Below are 17,302 nucleotides of genomic sequence, written 5' to 3'. Positions count from 1 at the left end.
TGGATGTTATGTAAGGCGACGGATCTGTTCATTTGGTTAAAGACGTTGCTTGCATCTATCAGTAAAATGCCATTTGTTCCTTCCTCTACAAACGTTTGACTCATAGCATGTATCGCGGCCTCTGAGCCTGCGCTACGGCCTGCGCAAACCTGAAGGGGGCTCGCTGCCCCGTTGATCTCCTTCTTCAAAAATCCAGCAATAGTTTTTTCCAACTATTCGCCTCAGGACCTCACCAAGGCCAGCATCGTATTCCAGGGTTTTTGTCCAGGGGAATGAGTCTGCAAGAGGTATAGCCTTTCAGCAAAGATGGATGGCAAGGCTATCTCCTCTCTCAAAACCTTGCCCTCAGCTTTGAAATTCTTGGAGCAAAGGATTCTTCGACATAGCTCGGCATCCATCCCCGACGGCCCGGCTGAGCCCTTTGTTTTGGTTGCAGCATTAAAGATCATTTTGTCTTCGCTAGGAGAAATGTAATCAATGGGCCCGTATAATAAACTCTCATCCGCGATATCTGCCGCTTCCGGGTGTTTCTCCTTCAGCCCTTCTAGGAATTCTAGTGTAAGGTTGAGTAAGCCCGTTGAGCTCTCGCTATCCAAAAGCTTAATAGCTGCTGGTAACTTTCCTTGGAATACTAGTTTCGCAAAAGCTTTGGATATGTCGTCAACTGTCCTAGCCTTCTTCGAATTCACAAACCTCCCTTGGATGAATCTAACTTCTTTTAGCAAGAGATCCCAATCTCCCTAGGTTTAATCTTCGTTCTATCGCTGCACCATGCTCCTTGCTTTTAGAAGTAGCGGACGGCTTTTGCAGGATAAAGGTTGGGAGTACCATAAAAGCTTTCAAAGCAACGGAGTTTAGATCCGAATTCGAATGCTTTATCCAGAATGTTAGTTCTTCTATAAAGGCTTTTCCGGCTCTTCCGTTGGTACATTGAAAATATTTCTCCTGAAATGGACAATTTCATCGTAAACACCATTGTTAGTATCACAGACGCTCTCGTGACTGATACTGCCCCATGTTTTGTTCTTGATTTCAGTGGGAAACATCTCGTATTCGGGTAGGTTTGGTTGAATTGTTCTTTGCTGTCTTTGTTGAATCTTGAGATCCCTGGGGAGAAGTAGTTTGATTACCTTCATTACTTGCTTGATGAACCACATCCACGTCAATCACCGGCGTATGCAAACCCAAGTTCACAGATTTTGCAAAATTAACATTTTCAGCTTGCCGGGAAACATTGTTTTGATAAGCAGATTGACTATTTTCTTCAAAAACCTTTACTTCACTGGACTCAGGTTCTCCCTCGTTTCCGTCCGCTAAGCTGAAGTTCCGGTCGTTCCTCGTACGATCCGGCAGCATTTTTTCCAATCTTGAGGCCTGATCTCTCAAGTCTTGACTCTTTACTGAAGAAATTCAAAACCTTTCTCCTACCATAGATCCTTCATCACTTCCATATAACCTTTCTTCCTCCCATTTGTGTACTAAGGAGGGTTATTTGAAGACGCCATTTCCTTGGCTTTTTTCTTGCACTCTAGAATATCGCTGTTCACTCGTTCTGTCTATTTCATCTTAGTTGCTTTTCTCGACATGCCCACACACATACATCCGACAGCACCGCTCTTATTATTATTAATAATAATAATGATAATAATAAAAATATTTAAACAGGGATTCCACGTCACATCATTATGTGGCTTCAGTGGGGCCCTTTATTTTTGAAACAATCTTAGCCTTTCAGATAGATGACTTCTATCGAGCAATCCTGTCGGACTTTGTTAGCTCTTACAGGAGGTATTATAGCTGTTAGACATCCGTGCTAAGAATGACAGAAGACTGGAGAAGAATGCGGGGCAAAGGAGAGCTGGTTGCAGTGGTGTCCATGGATTTATCCAAGGCCTTTGATGTCATCCAACACCCGTTACCTCTTGCCAAGCTCAAGGCCTATGGCGTTGACATAGAAAGCCTTGCCCTTCTTCAAGATTACCTATCACACAGATCTCAGAGGATTAAGTTTGGGGACGCATTCTCTAACTGGGAAAGTGTTAAACAAGGAATTCCTCAGGGTAGCGTTTTGGGACCCGTGCTGTTCAATATTTTTATAAACGACCTGTTTTTTTAATGTTACGCAAACTAAATTAAACGCTTACGCCGATAATCATCAGATCTACCAATCCGATGTGGGCCCACTTGTTCTAGATAGGTTTAATTGTAATAACTTCGAAAAGCAAACCAATGGTGCAGCCAAAACGGCATGATCGTGAACGCAAAGAAACACCAAGCTTTAATTATTAGTCAAAGAGATCAATAATTCTCTTGTCCAGTGAAAAACGAGTCAGATATTTTCGGAAGGACTATAGATAAAAGACTTAATTTTGACAGCCACATATCTACGAAATCTACTGTTGGTGATAAAATTAATAATCAAGTTAATGTAATGTTACGGCTCCGCAATATCATCTCTAAGGACACAATGTTTAGGTTGTACAAGGCATTCATTCCGCGTCACTTTTATTTTTGTTCTTCAGTGTGGCATTTTTGTGGAACACGCAACAGTCAAAAGCTGGAAGCAGTTAATAAGCGCATTCTTAGATTTATTTTAAATGATTATACTTCTCACTACACCACTTTGCTTAACAAGGTTGAAATGACTGCTTTGTATAAAGAGCGCATTCAGAATTTCTTATTACTAGTTTACAAGAGTCTATATTTTAATGAGTATCCAACTTATACGAGGAATATGTTTACTGTTCGCCATAGAACCTACAGTTTGCGCGGCACCCATATTTTGACTCCAAGCAAGCCTAGAACAACAACCTCTGGACTACACTCTTTTTCTTATTTATCTTCCCAGCAATGGAACGATGTTTCCGACGAATTAACGAACAGTACTTTTCATGATTTTAAGCGACATGTGTAAGGTCTCAATACGTCTGATTAGTTTTCACTAATTTTGCCTTAGTTTATGTCTTTTTTTTTCAGTTTTAGAGATCTTAATTTGTTTCTCGAAGATATTAGAAATACAGTGTAGCTACTCTAAAATTCGAGTTAAAATAAAGGTTATGTATGTAATTAAATATAAAAATAGAATTACAGGTCTAAAAATGTCTAAAAAACTAAAAAGTTAATAATTTAAGAATTTTAAAAAAACTCAAAATACTCCTAATATTTAAAGATAAAATGTCAGCAATCTGTTTAACTTCATTAGGTAAAATGTTCCAGTCATTAGCGGCTTGGTAGATGAAGCGGTTTTGTCCACAGGAACGACGTGACTGGCGCCTACAAATGTTATTCTTACCCCAAGTGTTATAGTTGTGAATGTCTTTAAAACTGTAAAATTCAAAATCCCAGTCAATCAAGCCGTTTAAAACCTTGAAAAGCAATATAAATCTATGAAGTCTTCTTCTTTTCGTTAAGTTATCCCAGTCAAGCTGATCGAACGTCTCGGTAGCAGATGGATGTTTTCGCAAATCGAGTACGATTTTGGCAGCCAAATCATTTTCAGAACTTGGACTTTCCACATCAGCTTCGCATAAGATTTGTCTCCCCAAGTTATATCTACATAGTCAAATAATGGCATTATAGTTGATGTAACAAATAGTTTCCTGCTATATCTTGGTAGGAAACACTTAATTCTGCCTAGCAAACATAACCTTTGCAAAACCTTGCTACAGAGGTATTCTACGTGATCAGACCTCGTTAGATTTTAATTGATGATAACTCCCAGATACTTATAAGTGCATTTTACTCGATCCAACGTTTTTTTCACAGATTGTCAAGGTAACTTCGCTGAAGGAAGGAAGCTTCTTCGGACCACCGATGAGCATAAATTTGGATTTCGAAATATTTAATTGTGCTACCCTGACCAGATCTTCATTTAGCACGGTCTACATTCAGTAAGCTGATTTTGAAGAGCCTTGGAGGGCCGTATCATCTGCGAATAAGGTGGCAATGCTATTACGAAGGACTTTACGCAGATCATTGATATCGATGGTAAATAATAAAGGCACTAGAATAGATCCTTGAGGAACACCTACTGACACATTTCTAATACAAGATGATGCTTGTCCAATAATTGTTTTCTGACATCGAGAATAAAGGTAAGAATCGAACCAGGCCAGATCAGTGCTGATTACTCTTATGGTCTTGAATTATTTGAGTTCGATGCATCTTGCTATTGCCCTAAAAGTATTTTCTACTGAAAGAAACGTTGTTGTTGATCTAAAAAACAAATCTTTGAAGAACAATGCATTCTAGGCTGCACACTTAAGGCTACTATCGTCAATTTGGAAAGGGATACGGGTTCAGCCGCATCAAAAGTTCTCTCAAATATCGGCGCATCGATTAATTAATTCATTGAGAGTCGATTCAAGATTTTGAAGGGTACTCTGAAGAATTCCTAGAGAACAAACTTATCCTCTAACATAGCCCTCTTAAGTCTCAGAAAACCCCTATCCACAGTAAGCTACCAAACCCAGTAGAGTTGCCTTTGGGACCTACGTTACAAGATAACCTTCCAAGGACAATGCAAGGTGACCAAGGTGCTAAGGATATCGACAGCAAGTTGCTGGTGAAGCAAGTCCAACAGAAGCACGAACAAGGCACGAAACAGGTTAGAAAGTAGCGCCGCTTTTAAAAGAACCCAAGAACTCAGGAATGACAGCCAGTGATCAAGAGAATTCCCAGATCTTATGTAGTACACACACAAAGCGGCAGAGATTTCCGGCGAAATCGCGGTCGCGGATTTAAGTGTCACCTAAAGGTTCAAGCCTCAGTGAAAGACGGGTTAGTTTTGACTTTTGGTACAGCTCAGCTTCAGGTGCATCCAAGTCAAGCAATGGAGCTTTAAGAAAAAACCAGCGTGTCAGTCCAGCCACTCAGCCAATCAGCTCAGGACTAGGCTCTGGAGGGCAAAGTGACGTGCAGCGGCTGAGGTGTTAAAGCCACAGTGTGGATACACCGCTAAGGCCTTACTTCGCTTTATGTAGAGTATTGGTTCAATTTCTCTCTTCGAACAGTTGTAATTTAAGTATGGACTGTATCTCGTTTTCGTTTTTCGGTAAACAGGAGAGTTGATGATTGCTTGGTTAGTTTACTTCCGTTTTTTGTTCCGCTTTACAGCACATTATCATTTCTGTTGTGTATTTGCACATAGTTTTCTGTGACATCTTTGCAATCTTGTAGTCAACTTTACTGACAAAAATATATATACCGCTTCTATAGTAGGCCTCCGTGTACATTCGTCCGGTCAACAAAAACCACATGTGGTTTTATCGCATTTAAAACAAACTGGTGCTAATGCACCAGTGGCCAGTTGAGAGACTTTACTGCCTTTGGGAAGATGCTAGGAATTCTTTGAGATATTTCGGTCTTCATTTAGAAGAAATAATGGATATCTTGGAAAACATTACTGCCAAAATAGACCTCTTCCGTTAACCAATTATATAAAGTCGCCAATACATAAACTATGAGCGACCATTGTTTTATTTATTTCCAAACCCTTCTTTCTCCTCGTCCTTTTTTTTCCCTTTCCTTTTCCTTCCGTAGTGCAATTTTTAGTCATATCAGATGCACTCCACTTTTTGGCCTCTTTTCACTCAAACGGTTGCCTTCTTCTTCAGCTACGTTTTCGAAACTTTAGCTATTTTTCTTTTCAAATGATAATTTACTCTTGAGGAAGTGCAGTGTAAATGTTCGTGAGTTGTGTTGGTATCAGAAATATATCGTGAAGCTCCTACATGCAAAGCGATGTTAGAATGGGGCTTGGAAACCTGGTAGCAAAAATCAGTCCCAGAATTTCACTTACCGTTAGTTTCAAATTGAACGATTCTCCGTTTCCTATTTGGTAGTTGGCACCCACACTTTCCTTCTTGACCCAGACTAGAGCGGCGGCTTTTTGTGTTGTCTTCTGTATCTTGAAGCCCGTTTGGTTCTGTGTTAACATAACACTCGTTATCACCTAGAAAGATAACGACATAAAATGTTGAAAACAGTTTAAAAGAAAAAGAGAGAGAGAATTAAAAAAAGCATTAAAAAATTAAACCAAGAAAAATATTTGTTTTTGTTCTATGATAAATGCACAGTTAGGCCCTTTTGTCTAACCTTTGATGACGATCTTTGCATCGGTTCCAACGGCAACAGTACCTTGCACTCCAGATATATGATAGTTTTTAATGATTACATGCTTATAGTAATCTGCAAACCAATGGTAAAACAATATTTAGATAAAAAAATATTTATATTTGCATTCGACGTTAGGAGCAAGCAACTCCTAATATTGGGAATCCTGTGGTTGTTTAGTTTCCTGTGGTACTCAGGGTGAGGTCTTCAGCATTTTGTCTCACTTTTTTTCGATGAGTGTCTCCCTTTTCGGCGCCATTCTAAATTAAGTCGTATGTGCAATGAAAAAAATGCACTTTACCCTTTTGATTATGTCAAGGTACGATCAAGGTCTATCCGATGATGCATTTGATGTCGAAAGCACGGAATTCGTCGATGGGAGGACATTTGTAGCTATTTTTATCCCTTAGCCGGTGATTATGTCATACATAGCTCTTTGTTACTATACTCTGTTAGGTCAAGTGATGTCATAAAGGTCAAATCGAGCTGAAACTTCGTAGAAATTAAAGAAAGAAATGAACCTCAGTTGAGAAATGAGTCTATATATTTCTTGTTTTATTCGCAAATTAATTTCTCACTAGTTCATGCACGAGAAACATCCCGGGATAAGGTACGTTAGCAGAATTTTACCCGCTTTTTTTTCTCGTTCACGAGTGTACTGGAACTCTTTGTTGACGTCTAATCGCTGTGTATTTTGTGAAAGGTTTGAACTCAGGAGTCATTTCATGAGTAGGTTAAGAATGATCGTCTGGGTGAACGTAGTACTGAATAGGACTATTGTTGTTGAAAGTGACTGACGTTTCGACAAACTGTGCATTAGTCATCTTCAGAGTGAAAGTGAGTTGTATCACGTCAGGTGATGGTATCAAACTCTGGTTATTGACCTAATTGGTCAATTAAGTCGCGATGTTATCGGTCGTCTCCCAGTTTAGCCGTGATGTTATTGGCTATGAAGACTCGTAATGAAGACTCGATCCGTTTATCGTCACAGTTAAACAGGCGTTTATTAGTACTCAAATTGTCGGTTGTCCAGTCATTGTCTCGTAGTTAGTTAAGTTTTGCTTGAGTCCGTCAATAAGTCGTTTTTTTTTATGGCGTCGGTAACTGTTGGTTACGATTCAGTGGCGTTTTTGCTAAGTTAGTACAACAGTTTTTGAAGTGAGTCGTTGACTTAATTGACCAATCAGGTCAATAACCAGAGTTAAATATCATCAGCTGACGTGATACAACTCACTTTGACTCTGAAGATGACCACCGCACAGGTTGTCGAAACGTCTATTACTGTGAACAGGACTATGTTCACCCGGACGATCAATAAAGGATAATTTTAAAATACGATGAACTGACCTACACGAATGGATGAAGTTGAGTAGTTCGCACATTGTCAAAGTGATTTCCGTTTCACAGCTTTTGTGATCTGGCGATTATTGTAAACTTTTCAAGCTGCATGTGTCACGCAAAAAGGCAGCTTCCCTTTGGATGCCGTTTGTAGTGACATGTTTGTGTATCTACAAAATAGAGCTTTTTTACGGTCTACAGTCCGGAATATCCCTAAATTTAAGGACAGGGCCAACTGGTCACGCGACACTTTTCAACCTATGAGAAGACGCGCTTGTGTTTATCAACAAACAAATAAAAACATCGCCCCAGTGATAAAAAAAAATTCAAAACAGCGGACGGAGTCGGACAGAATTAAACATGAGCTTACAGTACTCGTCTAGGTTTCACATTTAATATTTCAAAGAAAACATTTCATGTAAGAGAATAAGAGCATTAGTCATTGCAAGGAATCATTGGGGTGTTCGAACTAATTCCGGACCGATCGCAGAGAGTCGTGGCTTCACTGGCATGGCTTGCAAGATTTTTGATAGAAGCAAACTGGTCGCGTGTAAAATAGCCTTAGAGAGAGTGTGAAAATTTGTTGAGATCGTACAAAACAGGATTGGTACTGCCTATTAACTTCTACAGGACAAGAAACAAAGAACCAGTCATCATAACAAGAATAAAAAGTAGTTCAAATTTATTAATTTTTCTTGTTTGTTTTTTTGTTTTGTTTCGTGTTGACTTCACGCATCTGGTGCTTTCTTTGCTTGCTGTAGTACTTGCAATGTTTTAATTTTATCCCAGATAATCAGTGCATGTTCAATGAGTAGCGAAATACATCATTTACACTTGAAATTTGCCTTCTTTCCTTGATTGTTTTTTAAGGGTGGATGAATATTTGAAGAATCCAACAACATTAAATCTTTCCAGATTTCGTGAATTTCAGAAACAAAGCGGTTAGTATCTACCTTGCGATTATGATCTTCAATTTCATCCCCGCAAATTCGGCAAAGTGAGGCGAGGTGTTGGACGTGAATATCCATAAAACTTATAAAGTTGTTTTGGCCTTAAAAAGAAAAAAGGCAGAGCCTCGTACTAATGCGAAAAACAGTAATAACACGGCTCTGTGATAAACCCGGGAGTGGAAAACGTACGTGTTTTGGACCTCGGAATTCAAAAAATGTCTACCAAAATTCTAGGTTGTCTACCTTCCCTACATTCAACACGGTATAGGTTAATCGATATGACAATCGAGGAAAAATGTCTAGAACTTCATAACAAAATCTGTGCATCGAAAAAATAATAGATACTTGTTCACCTACCTTGAAAACCGACCAACATCTCGCCTATACATCGCGTCGTTCAAAAGAAGAAATAAGCCACAAAATTTGCTAAATATTTCACGAGACACTTTCAATATGGATTCCGATACGCTGTCAACTTAGAAAATATTGTGTATGCCTCATGAAAAGTCTTAAAAATGTGGTCTACTGGTCTACTTTTCGTTTTATTGACCATACTCTCAAGGGTGAATAAGACATTCAAAATATGGAACAAAGTAGGAAGAATTTTTCTTTTTATATATTTTCGAGAGCTTAACCCTATTTTTAAAATAATGTTTGACGTAAAAGCCAAGCAAAATTCGAACATACTCACTACTCGATGGTTTCTATCAGTAAATAACTGAATATTCTTAAATTTTACTTTTAAAATGCGCGCGCGTGCTTGTGGATTCTCAAATGAACACCGAACTAAAGGAGAATTGATGGAAAGTCATGTTGATGACAAGCCATTCGGAGCCTTCACGGAGTATTCAAAAGGTAGAGGTGTTTGCAACTACTGGAGCAGGGAAAATACAAATCACTTAAATAAATTTGGTTGAACCAATATATGTACTTACCATCATTGTCTGGCATAGAAAAGTCCTTAGATCCTGTAACAAATTAAAAGGATCTGTCAGTTAATGTCTCACAGAGTACACTCCGTTTATCCCCTATAACACAAAGTGTTTGGGTCGCCTGTACATAACTCGTGGTGTTGTAGAACTGAATGACACAGTGATATAATCCTTTTAAGGTTTATTTAGAGCGGACACGATTTCAAATTATGATCACTTCAAGTGCGTCGTAAACTGGAATCTTGGAGCGTTAGTGGCAAAAGCACGGTTCCTGAGGAACGATGGTGTCCTTACAGCTAAAGGTTCCAGCAATGATTTATTGTTAGATCTCGGTCCACATGCACTTAGTGCACTACCTGCTGCGCCTGGTGAAACCAAATTACAAATAGACCTAGTGCTGTAACGATACATCTTAATATCAACCCAGAGGAGGAGCGAATAGTATCCCATGATGCATTTTTCCGGAAGCATCACGCAACATCGCAGTCATAGCAGATTCCATCTTGAAATAAGGTCGTTTTCTCGTCGGCTTTTTTCTCACTCGATTTCCAGTAAAAGTAAAAAAATTACATTATTTCGTTATTTGACATGATTTCTCCGATTTGCAATGGCTTAAGAGCGAAGTTTCCACTTAGAAACATTTATTTTCACGGTTTCAATTAGTCTTCCCATCACAAAGTGTTCAGTGACCCACATCCAGGTCATGAATATTCAAGATTTTTTGGAATATATGTTGAAATCTTACAAATGTGGACCTCACGCCAGCAAAATGAAGTCCTGAATATTGTACAGGCCAAGAAGTACCCAGAAGTACCCACATTTTGAATACTTTTTTGTCGACCAAAGATGGCTGAAATTTCGAATCTTTTATCACATTTCAACGCCATGTGTCATAATATATGTGTAAAGCCTGATGAAGGCTACAATCTGTTGGGCGCTTCTGAGAGCGCTTTATGCCGAAGCAATCACTTTGTATTTTCAAAGCGGTTATTTTTAAAAGGAATTTGACTATAAATATTTTAATTCGAAGAAGGAGCGGTGTATAACGGTGTGTTTCAGTGTGAAAAGAACCCAAAGAAAGGTACCACGCAGCATGCAAGCCGGCACAACGTAAACTGAAGCCTGCTCAGAATTTGAAAAAGAAACATCATGCAGAAACTTTATTTATTCAAAAGAACAGATCAGTATTCTGGCCAGGAAATTTCCTTGAAGATTGCTTGAGTCAGTACCGGGTAGACTGTGCTTCAGAGAATTGTTTGTCGCATCGAAAGGTTAAATTTTATTTGTAACTGCCATTGTAAACTTCAGCTCCTTTGAGCGCGATGCTGTAATAAATTCTCCTTTGGTAATTAGCTTCACAGCGTAGCGGATGTTTTGTTGGAACCACTTTATAGATCAGTCATAGTTTTGGTTCTCCTCTGGCCTGGGTTCTCCTAGTGAACCTAGCGAAGCTTATCAATTGCGAGTCTTATAATTTGTGTTTACAGTGCGACCGAGCGCGGCACAAGTAGTTCTCGACAGATCAGTGAAATACATGTAAAACCCTTCTCAGTCAAAGCAACGCTGAAATTCTCCTTTAAAGCACAGTGAATATAAGCCAACTCGATAATCTCAAAAGCAGAAGCTGCTGAACCGAAACATGTTTGGAAACCATCCACATCGAGCACTGCGATCGACGTTCACTTCGCGCGTGCTGAAGATTACTGATCATGATGTGTCACGTACGCAGTGATAATATAACATGAATCGAGGTGCATCATGGGATACTATTCGATCGTCGTCTGATATCAACCATATGTTTAATTTTAACCAGCGAAGTTGTTGCGCTTTCCACAAACATGCGAACTCTAAAGTTCAAAAGCCGCCTTCAAAATTGCGTTTTTTTCGCTGCCGTCATTCATAATCACGATCACAAGCAACGAACCTTGAAACACAGAAACACAGAAAACGGATCGAAATCCATCAATCACAAATCACAAACCATGACCTTTTGAACCCGTTAAAGTAAAGATTTGTTTCCTAAAAGATCCGTTAAGATGATTGACGGCGGCGAAAAACGAAATCGTCAGTTGGCTTTTGAACTAGGGAATTCGCATGTTTGAAAAGCGCAGTAAGTTCACAAAGAAGAAATAGGAGAGTATCTGGGAGCGGTAGATACAAGTCATACTGAAGCAATTTACACGCGTTGCAATTTTAGAAATGAAACAGCCAGGGATGGCAAGATAGAAGAAGTGAACTGCAATTTTCGAGGAGCCTCGAAACTGGAACGTATGTATTTATTTCCTCGCGATTTCCTAAGATGAGCTCTTTCTTATTACTTGGGTGCCTCATGAGTTCGGTAGATTGGCTTTAAACTTGCAAAGGCCGGTTGCACGGGCATTAGAATGGGCATGCAACGCCAGGCCAAGCCTGAGAACATAGGCATTTACGGAATATCCCTTCTACGTGCTTAAGAACTGGAAATTCGTCTGGGTTGGTAGCTACAGGTTATGGAAGGCGCTCTGATCATGTTGTTCGTCAAGGGTAAGGGAAAGATACATATGATATTGCGAATTTTTATTGCTGCCGCAGTAAGTGAGCCTGAAGAGAACGAACGAGGTAGCTCTCTAATCGGCAAAAAATTTTCTAAGGGCATTCTATGACTTTTTCTTGCCAGAAGCAAGAAATTGTGGTTATGCTCGAATAAAATTTACGTTCGCAAATAAAATAGAGGCAATGTATGAAAGGTCGCACGAAAGCGTAAAAGTAGAACCCCGCTCAACCTCACGTTTAATCTCAACACTTTATATCTTTTCTTAATTTCATTTACGTGACTAAAATTTACGTGCGTTAACGTGTGTAGCCTAAAACGCGTCAGTGGAAATCAACCTTGAGTTTCTCAGTCTATTCTAAATCGACGTATGATAGTTTGGTCTGGCTGGGATTCTTTGATTTGTCAAAATTATTTGAAAAATATCGGACTTGCCGGTCATTATTACTGTTTTGAAAATCTTGACTGGTTACCGGCCATATAGCCACAGCCTTTATTATTTTCCAAGCAAATTTGCTCCTGTGCCTAAGAGGGAATCACACAAGCAGCATTAGAGCTACGAGCCCGAAATTTATGTGTCATATTTATCAATAATTGAACGTAACTGCCATCCAAAATTGTTTAAATTGGCGTTAGGCCAAGTTGATGCTGCGTTTTCATTGTCGTTTCTCAAACCTATCTTGTAGAGCAGATCACAGTCGAACAAGTTTCCTTAAACTTGACAGATAAAATAAACACAGTCTTAAACTCAAGAATTTTAAGTTTCGTGGAAATCGCTCAATTTTTGTGCGAACAGATAGACAATTTGCAAAACACCGTAGTTAAAAAATTTGCTCGTATCGCCAAATCAAAACTTCAAAATAAATTTCAGTTATTCAGTTGAAAGGGAGAATGATTGAACTTATACTCATCCAAAATTGAGAATTATCCGGCCACTTCTGACGCGACGCGAGCACGTTAGAAAAATACTAAAACTGGCTCATAATTAAGTACGTTTAAGTCACCTTAAACCTTCCCAAAAGGAAGGTAATTTACAAATTTAGGTCATCACAAAGATTTTGGATAGCCCTCTTAGCCTCATATCACCTTCTAATAATTAAGTCAATCTTAATTTTCCATTTCTTCACTGTTCCTTGCCTACGCCAACATTTCTACCCTTTAGGTATACTAGTATAGATGATAATTTCTTACCAGCAGCGCGCGCTCTCACTAGTTACCTAGAGGTCACATGACATGTAACAATAAAGCTGTTTCTCGCCAAAATCTCTGAGCGGGAAACATTGCACAATCTATGACGTCAGAGGGCATCAGTGCACTTTTACCCGCTAATGTTGACCGACTACAGCCTTTACAACGAGGCTTAATGAATTTCCAGCTTCAAAATTTCCGCACATGAAACAAATCGCTTTAAGACTGGTCTCGCGGGGAAAAGTTAATTTTATTCCCTCGAATGTTGAGATTCTCGGGAAGCAAAGGGACCCAGGGACCAGTCATTAAGAGTCTATTGCTTCTTGTTCCGTTCACCGTTGTCTATTTTCCTTCTGGAAATGGTTCTTGCCATTTTTAACGGTCGATGCCAATATTGGTAACAAAGCCTTAAGTCATGATAGAAATAATGTATTCCCTGGATTAAGTTACAATAAGACAAATACTACGTTTTTGACTAGAGTTAAAAGTAGAATTTCCGTTTAAAGTTCTGGAAAGGGCCAGGGTGTCACAGTTGTCCCAAGAGGAATCTAACATCATTATTATGCGAAATTTAAGGGAGCAAACAAAGTGAGATGCCACGCATAGTTCCTTGATCGGCTTGCATCCGATGCTTTAGATGAATAGAAATTAATTCATTAACTGGGGTTACATGTTATGAGTGCTATTTTGACAAGTTTTGTACAAGCTTGACGATACTTTGCTACTCAGACTCGGGATGTCAGTTGTGAAGCCAAACTGGCGCAAGTTACAAGCAAAAAGGCTTTCTTGCTACAGTAACAAACGTTGAAATTTCACAAACAATAATAATAATAATAATAATAATAACATGATGATGGCCTCGTTTAGGTATATAAGAGATAATGAGAGTATAAAAATTGAATAATTTTCTAAATAGGCTTCTGGTAGAGATAATTATATCATCATCACTTTGCGTAGGTTTTACTGAGTATAAGAATTTGATAATATTCTAAACTGATTGGCTTTTTAAGTAGAGAGATTCATATCATTATGTATATTAGGATTGTATTAGGTTTCGTACCGACCTTTTTTTACTTCAAAGTATACCTTCTCAAGTGGTGTAGGTTACGTTATGTGCCCTATACTACGCATAATGTGGACAGCATTCCAAAGTTTTATACTGCGAGATAATAATAATTAAAATACTTCTATAGCGCTATTTACAAGAAAATTATCAATACTATTTGATCTAAAACTGTAAGAGGACTTCGGCCTATTCCTAAGAAAATCACTATTATATGGTGGTGCAAGTCCGTGAATTGCCTTGAAAACTAAGATTAATATCTTAAAACGAATACGAGCGTGAGCTGGCAGCCAGTGAAGATCTCGAACTGCTTGTGTAGTATGAGAATACTTGCCGATGTTAATAGCAAGTCTCGCTGCTGCATTCTGAATAAGTTGCAATCGACAATCTGTGACTTAGGCAAACCATACAGAAGACTTTTTACCTTAGTCAAAGCGACTAGTGATAATGAGTGTCAATAAAGAATCACGTGATAAATACTTTTTAATTCACCGAATATTATCCAATTAGTATTTATACCTGGATTTTTGAAAACCGGGTTAGCAAAAATATTAACTCATTCTTCTACCGGGCAATTTAAAACAATAAAACTCAAAGGCCGATTAAAAGCCTTCATCTAACGCCGGGTAGTAAGTTAATGGTCCCTAGAAGCATTCCAACGACTCAAAATTTAAAATGACGCAAATTTTATAACATTTATTCAGTAAACTGACGTCGCAAAGTTTCAAACCGGTGTCATTTCAGTCTAGAAATTTTTAAGTTGAGTGAACTGCAGCGAAAGAGTGCCTGATTTAAGGCTTACATAACAACTTAAATAGTTAGCAAAACACTGCTTTTTTCGCGGTTTGATAAACAACAGGATTCCGCATGGAATAGACAACAAACTGAATGAAATGTAGTGCAAAAAATTATTACTTTCTTATCTGCAAAAATCGGCCTATGGTTCAATGCCATTAGAGCCCGCTGAAACTTAGTCTGCTACACAGTCGTTTTTAGAGTCCTCACGCAATGCTCCTCCCCACTAACGGCTGCTGAAAACCGAAACAACATTTCTTTCCCGTGATAAGCCAATTATAATTCAGCTCCCATTTTCTGGAAGGCGTTCGCGCTACGTTTGCGGTACTGTGACTCCCACAATCACAGGTTTGCTTTTATCGGTGCCCCCATGTGTGAATAACAGAATAATCAAAATCGTCGAGTGAAAACAAGCAATTAACTACAGTGGTGTTGTCGAAGTCGAGTCTTATTCAAAATTTAGGAGACCAGCAGCACCAGCAAGCAAGTCGAGCAAATTGCGATGCACAACATGAATGTGCTCATAAAGCTGCTAGGTATAGTTTCGGGAAATCGCACATAGATAATTTATAAGATTGCTTTTTGAATCAGTTCCCTTGAGAATTTAGTCTTCACAGGAACACAATGAGCACATCCGGCACATTAAATTCTTCATACCTATCAGTACATATGCACGTTAAATGAAGAACCAACCGATCCTGGTAGAAGGCCTCCGTCCGGCCCTGAATACAGGTGTATTTTTAGACATCGTGACGGCGACAATCCGTGAAACAAACAACGTCCATTACATAGAATTTCGGCCGAGGAACTGAACAGTCAGTCTTTACTGCTACTCATTGTCACTGTGAGGAAACTCGACATGGTATTGTCACAGGACTAATCTTCCCGATTTTAAAGATATAGTCGACTCCCGCTAACTCGAACCCTCTATAACTCGAACCTCCCGCTAACTCGAAGCAATTTTTATTTCCCTTCAGATCATTTTCAATATAATTTTACCCTCGACAACTCGAACTCCCGATAACTCGACCTTTTTTGCGCTTACCAGCGCAAAAAATAGCCAGTCCATACACTTCACAAAAAATTATCCAAAACGTTATCATGATGGTCGCCATTTCTTAGATATAAATTTTGACATGACTTTGGTAATTGAATACATAACGGACATTCAAAAATCACGAAAAATGCGAGCGAGTGAAGATCATTGGTAAAAATGTTATTAATGTTAGTGCATTTTGCTCGAGCCACAATCCAAGGATACCATTCCATTCGTAAAATTAACTGGATATTACTGCGGGATCATTTCTGGGTCGGGATCATTTCGGGAACTGTACAGTTCAGTTTGAATATACAAATACAGTCGACTACCGATAATTCGAACCTTCAAGGGAAATAGAAAAAAGTTCGAGCTATCGAAGGCTATCAACTCGATGTAAGACTTTTTTTCACTCTAAAATCTCTTAGCCTTAGCTTTCCCTAAAATGCCTTGAAAAAGGCGCGTTCCTTTTGTTTGGTCTAAGGCGTGTTCTGAGGCATTTGACAAGCTTAAGCGTGCCTTGGCTTCTGCATCGATTTTGGCATATCCTAATTTTCGGGAACCAATTTTATTAATTGTTGACGCTAGCTCCACTGGTATTGGTTTTACTTTAGCACAAATGGAAAAAAAAAATGGAAAGGAAGTAGTCATGGCTTGCAATGGTCGTGGTTTGAATCGGGCAGAGCAAAATTATAGTACTGCAGAGAGAGAAGCACTTGCACTAGTTGAGGGTATTAAGAAATTTCAGCCTTATCTACACAATCATAAGTTTACTGTTGTTACTGATCATAGCTCTCTTCGTTGGTTGATGAATGTTAAAGATGCTTCTGGTCGTCTTGCAAGATGGCCTTACTTTTGCAACAATATGACTTTAACATTGTTTATCGCCCTGGTAGAATCCATGGTAATGCTGATTGCTTGTCTAGACGTCCTTATGACTCTTGTGAAATAAGTTCGCTCAAGAAAGAAGAACCTCAAACGCCCCACACTCAAGAAATGCAAAGAAGAGATCCTGAATTAGCTACAATGATTGATTTTCTAAAGAATGATATCCAAAAAAAAGAATGATGTCCTACCTACTAACGATAAAGATGCACGCAAGATCGATGGCGTAATGCGCGTGAATCTTTTTCTCAGATTGCTGTCCCAGCTGCATTACGTTTTGATCATATTGCCGGTGCTCATTTCGGCTTGAACAAAACTTTCAGTAAACTTAAGCAATACAGATACTGGTGGAAAGGTATGTTTAAAGATGTAGAACACTGTGTCAAGTCTTGCGTTGAGAGTTCATTGAGGAAGTCTCCACGAAATTCGAAAAAGGCACTTTTACTTCCGATTCCAGTCGAGGGTGCATTT

The 17,302-nt window shown here is 38.9% G+C and overlaps 1 protein-coding gene across 1 annotated transcript in view; it reads right to left on the bottom strand.

Moving 5' to 3' along the window:
* LOC140930904 (uncharacterized) overlaps window positions 1–17,302 on the bottom strand; it is a 142,224-nt gene that overhangs the window by 110,047 nt on the left and 14,875 nt on the right. The window contains exons 6-8 of the mRNA XM_073380624.1: window positions 9,338–9,370; window positions 6,097–6,189; window positions 5,801–5,953 (exon numbers count right to left, since the gene is read on the bottom strand). Of these exons, the coding sequence (XP_073236725.1) occupies window positions 5,801–5,953; window positions 6,097–6,189; window positions 9,338–9,370 (279 nt within the window). The remainder of the gene's footprint in view (window positions 1–5,800; window positions 5,954–6,096; window positions 6,190–9,337; window positions 9,371–17,302) is intronic.

The sequence above is a fragment of the Porites lutea genome, chromosome 3 (assembly GCF_958299795.1).
Source record: "Porites lutea chromosome 3, jaPorLute2.1, whole genome shotgun sequence".
Lineage (NCBI taxonomy): Eukaryota > Metazoa > Cnidaria > Anthozoa > Scleractinia > Poritidae > Porites > Porites lutea.
Note: the sequence above shows the minus strand (reverse complement) of the source record. Positions and strands in the feature narration are given on the sequence as shown.